Raw genomic sequence first — 9736 nt, 5'->3', positions numbered from 1 at the left:
CTAAGGAAATCAGAGCCCTCCCTAAGCAGGCTGGACAACTAAAAAAAAATTAAAAAAAAAATCTTTGTAACATCAAAAGTTACTGATAACTAGTTCACTTATTCTAACTCCCTTATAAAAAGAAAGAAACTTGATCTTGCAGATTTTCGATTTGGAGATTGCACCGAATATATGTATACGTTTTCAGGTCCCCAGAGTGTATCATAAACTTCTACCAAAACTGAAAAATGAAAAATTTTAAGATAGATCTAATGTGATATTTCGCTTAGTTATCACCATAAATGCGAAATGATGTTTCAGTTAAAAACATTTCAGTCCAAAAATGAATATACCATTTTTCTAAAAGCATGTTTCACTTTTTTGCGTGTTTTTCGAAAATAATTACAAAGATTTAAATTTATACTAGGCAAACTCATAGCAAAATGCAGGACTACAGCTATTGTATGTAACATATTACCATTAAAATTGGTTAATATGCACACTGGGCAATTTCAAAGATAGGGGTACATAGTAAAAATTCCGTATTTTCTGTTCCTAACATTCTATTTCAAAGCGAGAGGTACTTTGTACACATTAGGTCGGCTAGTTTTAATTGTAGACCTTCTCAAAAAAGGGAAAAATGAACAATCTTCATTAGTTTCACTAGAATTTACTTAATTTCCGTCTCCAACATTCTATTTCAAAGCCAGGCGTACTTTATACACTTTACGTCGGCTAATATTAATTGTAGACTTTTTTTAAAAAAAAGGAATAATCTTCAGATCCATCAGAATCACCAGTTACACTAGAAAAAGCATACAAATAGAATTTTGGGTCTAAGAACATAAAGAATTTCTCGGGTTACTAATAAAGATTTTTCAGTCTGCTCAATTTTGAGAACGCCTACAAGTAAAACTACCCGATTAAATATGTATTTAGTATACCTGGCTTTGAATAGAATATTGGAAACAAAGAACTTAGGAATATCTAGTGAAACAAAGGAAGATTTTCAATTTTTGTTCCTAGGTAAGAATGAGTACAACTAAACAGGTCAACCTAATGTTCGGCTGGCTAAGAAATAGAATATTGGGAACAGAGAATACGGAATTTCTAGTGAAACTATGGAAGAGTTTCTATTTTTCTCCTGGGTAAGAATGTCTACCACTAAAACTAGCCGACCTAATGTGTACAAAGTAGGCCTGGCATTGTAATAGAATGTTGGAGAAGGAAAATAAGGAAATTCTAGTGAAACTAATGAAGATCGTCCATATTTTCTCTTTTTGGGAAGGTCTACGATTAAAACTAGCCGACCTAATGTGTACAAGTACGCCTGGCATTGTAATAGATCGTTGGTGACGGAAAATATAGAATTTCTAGTTAAACTGAGGAAGGTTTGCAATTTTTCTCCTTCTTATGAACGACTACAATTAGAAGTAGCCGACCTAATGTATACAAATACGCCTGGCATTGTAATAGATTGTTGTTGACGAAAAATATGGAATTTCTAGTCAAACTGAGGAAGGTTTGCAACTTTTCTCCTTCTTATGAACGACTACAATTAGAAGAAGCCGTCCTAATGTGTACGAAATACGCCTGGCATTGTAATAGATTGTTGTTGACGAAAAATATGGAATTTCTAGTCAAACTGAGGAAGGTTTGCAACTTTTCTCCTTCTTATGAACGACTACAATTAGAAGAAGCCGTCCTAATGTGTACGAAATACGCCTGGCATTGTAATAGATTGTTGGTGACGGAAAATATGGAATTTCTAGTCAAACTGAGGAAGGCTGGCAATTTTTCTCCTTCTTATGAACGACTACAATTAGAAGTAGTCGTCCTAATGTGTACGAAATACCCCTGGCATTGTAATAGATTGTTATTGACGGAAAATATGGAATTTCTAGTCAAACCGAAAGAGTAGAATGAACATAGATATCTCTTTCAATTAGCCATTCTAATAATATGAATACAGTTTCGGATAAGTAAGTCTAAATGAAAACTCAGTAAATGGAATTTTTGCAATTTTTCTCCTTCTTATGAACGACTACAATTAGAAGTAGCCGTCCTAATGTGTACTAAGTACGCCTGGCATTGTAATAGATTGTTGGTGACGGAAAATATGGAATTTCTAGTCAAACTGAGGAAGATTGGCCATTTTTCTCCCTTTTATGAACGACTACAATTAAAATTAGCAGAGTTAATTTGTATAAAGTACGCTCTGCTTTGAAATAGTATGTTAGAAACAGAAAATGAGAAATCCAGTAATGTAAGTGGTCTTTCTATTTATCTTTATTTTAGAATCCTCTGCTACTCTGATGGCGAACTCGCGATGGCTCGGCGAGTAAAAATTTATAAAAACCTTAACTTAATTCTGGTGCCGTGTCACATATAGAATTATTTATATATGTATATTTTTTTTGCTATTATAACTTCATTAGTACGCCTGGTTTTTAACTAGAATGTGGCGAACTGAAAATAAAGAATTTCTAGCGATAGTAATGAAGATTTTCTATTTTCGTTCTTTTTTGGTTTCTCTACAACCAAAAACTATCCAATAAGGACAGACAATATGGAATTTCTCGAAAAACTCATGAAAATTTTTTATTTTTCTCTTTGTTGAGAGCGTCTGCAATTAAAACTGGCCTACCTAATGTGATTAATCCTGTGCTTAGCCTGTTTCCCAGCAACAGTAGTTTAAGTTCCCCAGATTTTTATTGTGTTCAGGATTGAAGTTAGAATATTTCAGTGACAGCTTCTAGACAGTTTCAAATTGAATTTAAGTCTAACATCTAAGTAATTTTAATTCAAATTATTTTAATTTTAATTTGTTTTAAATTTAGGGCGAGTCGCTTTCTATAAATCGGGATTTGAATCAATTCGTTCCACCAATAGATTCGTTCTAGACCCAGTCCATTCAAATGGCCCATGAGTGCGGGAAAGTCTTTACTGTATAACCTTGATTACCTTCTTTTAAATACATTGCATACAGAAGATTGCTAAGTATCGCATTAAAGATGAACTTAAGTGATAGCCGTGGCGAATTCAAATTAAATTATAAGACAGATGAGTGTATTTCTTCTGTCAAGTTTAGCCCTTCTAGTTCTCAATATCTGTTAATTTGTTCATGGGATGGACTTGTAACTCTACACGATATACAAAACAATCAATTTCGTAGTAAATATGAACACAAAGAACCAGTACTAGATGGATGCTTTCAGGTTTTTATGTTTAAATTCTGTAATTCGTTTATTTCTAAATTCTTTGATTACTTTGTAACTTTCCTAAATTTGTAAATTAGCCAAAGGTTGTTTACTTTTTGAACGTTGACTGTCAGTGACTGCTTAAATTTGTGTGAAATACGTTTAAAAGTATTTCTGTAAAACTGATTTTATTTTTTATATACCGATACGCCGAAGAAAGCGTGTTTGACTCATACATACACTATTGGGTACTTATACATAATTCTAAACAAAAATTTAACATTTAGAAATGTATAAATACTAGTTTCGGCGGTCGTATACTAAAATTAGAAGAAATGTATAAGAAAGAAGTTACTTGATTGTTTTTTTACGCAGAGCTTCCACGACTTTTGTTTTTTATTTAACATTGCACAGGTCCATTGCTACTATTTTGAGTTTTTAAAACTTGTATTTGTTGTTATTTAAAGATGAGAAATAAAAAATGGGGCAACATACTCTTTAGAAAGTCAGAAATGAATCAGCTGTAGAGAATTGTTTATGTTTGACTAGCCAAATCTGATTTTTTTTTTTTAACTTAATCTCTTTTTTATTGATTTCATTGGGATGTAAAATAATGTCTGTCATATTTTGCACTGTTTTCTGAAGTCTTTTATTCAGGAAACCGGCCCGCTGTAACCGGTTCTTGTAATTAGAAACTGTAATGAAGTACTCCGATTGAACATTATTAACTGAGTAATATTTGATTTTCAATAAAAATGATTTGCGGTTTAGTTAGATAGCATATGGAAAACTAAGAAAAGGCAAAGCGATCACATGCATTTTTTTAAACAATTCTCAAATTTCATATTACAAACGCAAATGTTCATCACTAGATACATTATTTAACCAATGCAGTTAGTAAATTTTGCAAGCTCGTTTTTATTTCATTGGAAAAAGTCATATTGCATTATGTTAATGTTTGATAAATTTGTTTGTTCCTCATTTTCTTCTAGTTTGTGATTCCATTTTTTTTTTTCTGGGCGACAATTAAGGCATAACAATCACAATATATTTCTTATTCGATCTGCTTCTTCGGATTATTTTTGGTAGATCGCTTCCTCGCTTTCTTGAGTTTGAATCTGTTTCACAATGAATATCAATCACTAGATGCATTTTCATCATCGGAAATAAGTATATTGTTTGGGTTCCGGTTATATTTCATTGTGAAGATGTAGTCAGTTTGTTTTGCTAGCCTGGGTACTTGTAGTAACGCCAAAATCCCTGACGAAATGGCTAGTCCTCTTCTCCCTGCTTTAGGGAGTGACAGGGATTTACAGCTGGACTGATTTAAATATGCTGCGAGAATAAAATAAATGACGAGGTTTTTTAGATCGTTCTAGACCGCATTCAAAACTGCAGTAAGATTCTTCGCGAGGTCCATGGAATTTGAGTCAACAAATAAACCTTATGAATGAAGCATGAGGCTGTGTTTTGGCTCACAGAGTCAACACGACTCTGTTTCTTATTTAGGCAGAACGATAATAGAGAAGTTTTCTTTCCCAAATGAGCCCATAACATTAGGATTTGTGAAAGAGTAGAATGTACATAGATATCTCTTTCAATTAACCATTCTAATAATATGAATACAGTTTCGGATAAGTAAGTCTAAATGAAAACTCAGTAAATGGAGTGAAAAAAGCTAGATGAACATTAGCAATTTGTAGCATGAAAGATTACTTAGAAGGAAGTGTATTCTAGGTAACAATATTTTTGTCTCTATACTGCATAAAAGTAAGCACTATTGGTACTAAGTCCTAACATTAAGACAATAATATAATCTTCAGATCAATTTGTAACAATACATCACTTTAATTCTTAACCATTTTGTAAGCAGGATGCGGTACATGTTTTCAGTGGTGAATTGAGTGGTGTGCTAAAGATGCATGACTTTAATTCTAATACAGGTGAGATTTTATATTTATCCCTTAACCTTGATGTAAAGGGAGAGATGATATTTTTGAAGAAAAATTGTCCAATTTGTTTGTAATCTTATGTTTTTGATGCTTTTGACAACTTCATGCTTCACTTCTAGGAAGAGTAGTTGGTTCACACGAAAGTGCGATTAAGTGTGTCGAGTATTCCCACGAGATGAACTGCTTGCTATCTGGAAGTTGGGATACCTCTGTCAAGATGTGGGACCCAAGAACTGGCCACTGTGTTGGCACTTTCCTTCAACCAGATAAAGTAAGTATTAAGTAAATTGTATAATTATACTAAAGTGCTACTCTAGAGGGCGTGGAAACAACAATAAATGCTACACTAAGGTAGATTGTTTGTTCAAAACCTACTCAGTTACCGAATTACTGAATAATTCAGTTTTCATATTTTTGTCAGCTGTAAGGAAATATTTAGGCGATAAGAATCGATCATAATATGGTTAATTAATAATAAAACGCCCAGCTTAGCATTAACGCACTTCGTGTTCTGTCGATTAACAAACTACATTTTGATCTCGATTCCTTTTAAAATTTTTTTTTTTTTGGCTGTGTTTTTAAGGTTCAAAGTTTGACAATAGTAGCTCAAGTTTCATGCTTTTGTCAGCAATAAGGAGATATTATTACCATAATAAGATTCTAGCAAAATATGGTTAATTTTCAATGTTAACGTCAGAAAACAGATATTAATATCGGATCAGTCAGTTTCGAAAAGCTTTAGAAATATCTTTAGAAGTAGTTGCTTTTTTCGCTGATTTCTTTCCCCATAAAAATCGCTGTTTTGCTAACTTTCAGCGGCTGATCTGTGCACTTTTTCCTCACTTTGTACTTTATTTGCTAACATCTTAACCATTTCTTTTAGTATTAATTCTTCTTATTTTTGACTTTACGTCACGAATTAATGTTTTGTTTTTTCTCCTACAGGTTTATACAATGTCTCTGTGTGGAGAAAAATTCATAGTCGGCACAGCGGAAAGGAAAGTTTATGTTTGGGACATGAGAAATTTGGCGTATGTTATTCAGAGACGAGAATCTTCGCTTAAATACCAGACACGTTGTATCCGAGCCTTTCCTAATAAGCAGGTAAGAGTGTGCCTACTAGGTGTGTCATAATTTCCAGCTACTTTGTTTATTTTCTGGTAAGATAGTGTATTGCTAGTGTATCAAACTTTCTATTATTGAGTTTACACCAGAATTTTTTGAGTTTGTAAGCGAACTGCAACCCTAAGTGCCCATATATGCATTCTAAATTAGTTAAATGTGTAAGAGGTCTTATGTACATGTAATGTAGTTGGGGTCGAAAATTCCGTTTGCCAGTTTCTCTGTGGTTAAAGTACGTAGATGTAGTATGTCAGTATGAAGATGGTCAGTTATGAGTGTAAAGTGATCGCCAAGTAATTTATTCAGTTAATAAATTAATTTATTATTAGTTATTCCATCTATGTGAAATTTTTAAGACTTGGATTATAAAGTCAGTCATATATTTTATGACTCGTATGTATGTACAAAAAAGTTTCCTTGCATCTGAATATTTCGGACCGACACAGGAAACAAATTTGTTGAAGCATAATGCAAACAGTGTGGAACAAGCACATGTAGGTTGTGATAAGCAGCAGCTTACGATGCAGGAATGAAACACGGTAGAGCGATAAAAGAAAATTGTGTGTAATAAGTAGGTTGCAGCTTATTGATAGTTTGAGAGAAATGACTGTGTCCTCATATAATAGAGAACTGGCTAACGAGTTGATGACGTTTGGTGATTCATTCAGAACAGATTTATCGACTAACCAAGTATGACGCTTACTTTGATTAGTTCCCACAGGTACATCGCACTGTGATGACATAATTCCAGAGCTTGATTACAGTGAAGATGGAAATAATTTATTCTCATTGCCCTGACATAGTGCGTTTATTCATAAACTACTCTTTGGTCGGCGATAATGGTGTCAATTTTTTTTTTAGTTCTCAGAAAAAGTTTAAAATCAGCTCGTACATTGAAAGCTACTTCGAGGACCTAAAGTCATTAAAGTTTCAATCAAGTAAACCCATATCTGCTGATATGTTTTATTAGACCCCTGGAAATCCCTGGAAGGTCAGCTGAAAGTTAGTTTCAACAACTTGTTAGAAAATTTTGCAGAATGATAAAACAAACGCAGCACAAACGATTACGCCAAAAATTTATAACAAAATTCGAAGGGGTCAGTCCAACTTGTCGGACGTGTTTAATAGGTCATTCTAAGTAAAAACATTAAAGTATGAAACTTTTAACGCAGCCTGACTATCCAACTAGATAGAAACCCTTTCCACTGGTAGTTACGAGTCCGCTCTTCCGGAATATAACAGAGAACAGCCTAACAGTGTCCATAGCCAAAGGGGCATCATCAAGGGATCTCCAGTCTCGAAGTAGACCGCCGCTCCATATTTCAGGATATTTAATTAACATCAGTGTAGCACCTAAATACTTATAGGTAACATCAGATGGGCCCATTGTTAACAAGTCTTCTCTAGAAGACAACCATACATTATAACTGTGGCCAAAAGTATAATTATAATGGATATGAAGTCTCGGCGTGAACTCCACACCACAATACGGCAAGCGATTTTAAAGTCATTTTACGAAAAAAACACTTCTGTTAGTCAAGAATATATAAATGAAAAGTTGTCGATCAATTACTGCGTAAGAGAAAGTGGTGTGAGTGTTTCAACTCCAACTACTTTTTATTTTTAATTTGAGGCGCGTCGACATCTGAGGTCATTGGCGCCCGGAGCTTTTTTCAGTGCACTGTCAGCTTCCGGAATGTGTTTTCTCGTTACAGTCAATACATACCATCACAGGAAAGTGATCTGTAAGAAGCTCCTACGATGAGAAAATCAAAGGCCAGCAGCTGGATTCGAACCCGGGGTCTCCGCGTTGGAATCCAGTACGCTAACCACTGAGCTAATTTCTTTCATTAAAGGGACTACTATTGCTGTTTGCAGGGTTATGTTTTGAGTAGTATCGAAGGCCGGGTAGCTGTTGAATACTTAGATCCTCGACCGGAAGTTCAGAAAAAAAAGTACGCCTTCAAGTGCCATCGAATCAAAGATGCTGGTACAGAAAAAATTTATCCTGTAAACGCTATCAGGTCAGTTATAATTTTTGCTTTTTTGAATTTATTTGGTTAGATGGGAAATGTTAAATCTCATCTAGCTCTTGGCAATTATGATCCCCCATCACCTGTTTGTGGTGAATACCTTTAGCATCAGCACATTGCCTATTAGTTTTTTGTTTTTTTAAACTGGGGTAAAAGAAAATAGATTTTAAAAGAAAGTGGTTTTTATACCATATTATGGTTTCTTTCACAGTTTTCATCAAGGTTATAATACGTTTGCAACTGGTGGCTCAGACGGGTACGTTAACATTTGGGACGGATTCAACAAGAAAAGGCTCTGTCAGTTTCACAAGTATCCCACCTCTGTGACTTCGCTTTCATTCAGTACTGATGGTTAGTTCATTTAATTTACCTGTACTTGCTAAATCGAAAGCTGATGGCCAGTCGAAAAATTGCATAGAAAAGGAAATCAGTATGACAGTTTTCAAAGAATCGAGATATGTACTTCAGAACATAGAGTACCAGAGTGATCTGTTGTTAGTTCCAATATATTGGTAATAGCAATTACTGTTAGGAAAGAAGCAGCAAGGTACACTTAATACTGGAAAGAAAGAACAGGCTAGAATCAAATAGAATGCAAATCTCGATACTCCAAATATATTTTATAAAAGATATTTTGGTTTGAATCGAGGGAAGAACTTATTTTATTGTATCGGATAATTGAAAAATATCCTGAAATATTTGAACAATTCTAAGAAGTGTGGCAGGGCCAACACGAAAAAGAAAATAGAGACAAATATTGCCTTAACAATCTTATATTAATCTTATATCTCCGACAATATTACTTAATATTGCTTGTTGCATCCTCTGTAAATCTCCGTATGAGATGTTGGTATGGGGTTAGTTGTTTTTTTTTTTTTTTTAGTATTTATTTTAAAGTTCAGATTATGCTACAAAACATTTTACTTGCTAAAACTAACCTCTTTTAAGGCTATTAAAAAAAATTATCTTTTTAAATATGTTAGTTGCTGTAAGTGGAAACTGTGTGATTGTTGCTCACGAAATGCTTTTGATTGCAACGGCTTCGGTTTTTTAAATATATTTTTATGTACTTGCAGGTGGAGTGTTAGCCATCAGCTGTTCTCGTCTGTACGATGAAAACCCGCCACATATTCCCGCAGATCCAGAAAGTTGTGTCTTTATCAGACACGTCACAGATCAAGAGACTAAGCCAAAATGAAGTGAACTACCACAATAATTAAAATTAATTTTATTGAATTATACATTTGTGCAAAATATTCATTTTTTACAAATCTTTTTACAGGATTTTATTTAATATATGACGAATTTGAAATGAAATTATGTTGAAGTTTTTTTTATTGGCCTTGTCCACAATAAACAGTTGCTACTTAATTCAACAAGTCGTAGCACATAGTAGTTATTTCAGATATTCGCTAGGGCACAGCATTGGCAGTGTTTTCAACTATTGTTG

The 9736-nt window shown here is 33.8% G+C and overlaps 1 protein-coding gene across 1 annotated transcript; it reads left to right on the top strand.

The window, feature by feature from the left end:
• Positions 1 to 2925: 2925 nt before the first annotated feature.
• Positions 2926 to 9603, top strand: Bub3 (mitotic checkpoint protein Bub3). The gene is made up of 7 exons (XM_074143277.1): positions 2926 to 3197; positions 5053 to 5122; positions 5251 to 5402; positions 6077 to 6235; positions 8132 to 8277; positions 8498 to 8637; positions 9363 to 9603. Exons 1-7 carry the CDS (start codon positions 2994 to 2996, stop codon positions 9482 to 9484), a joined length of 993 nt encoding a protein of 330 aa, XP_073999378.1. The 5' UTR covers positions 2926 to 2993; the 3' UTR covers positions 9485 to 9603.
• Positions 9604 to 9736: the final 133 nt, after the last annotated feature.

Source organism: Rhodnius prolixus, unplaced genomic scaffold (genome assembly GCF_049639745.1).
Source record: "Rhodnius prolixus isolate KJV_2025 unplaced genomic scaffold, Rpr scaffold_12, whole genome shotgun sequence".
Taxonomy (NCBI): Eukaryota; Metazoa; Arthropoda; class Insecta; order Hemiptera; family Reduviidae; genus Rhodnius; species Rhodnius prolixus.
Note: the sequence above shows the minus strand (reverse complement) of the source record. Positions and strands in the feature narration are given on the sequence as shown.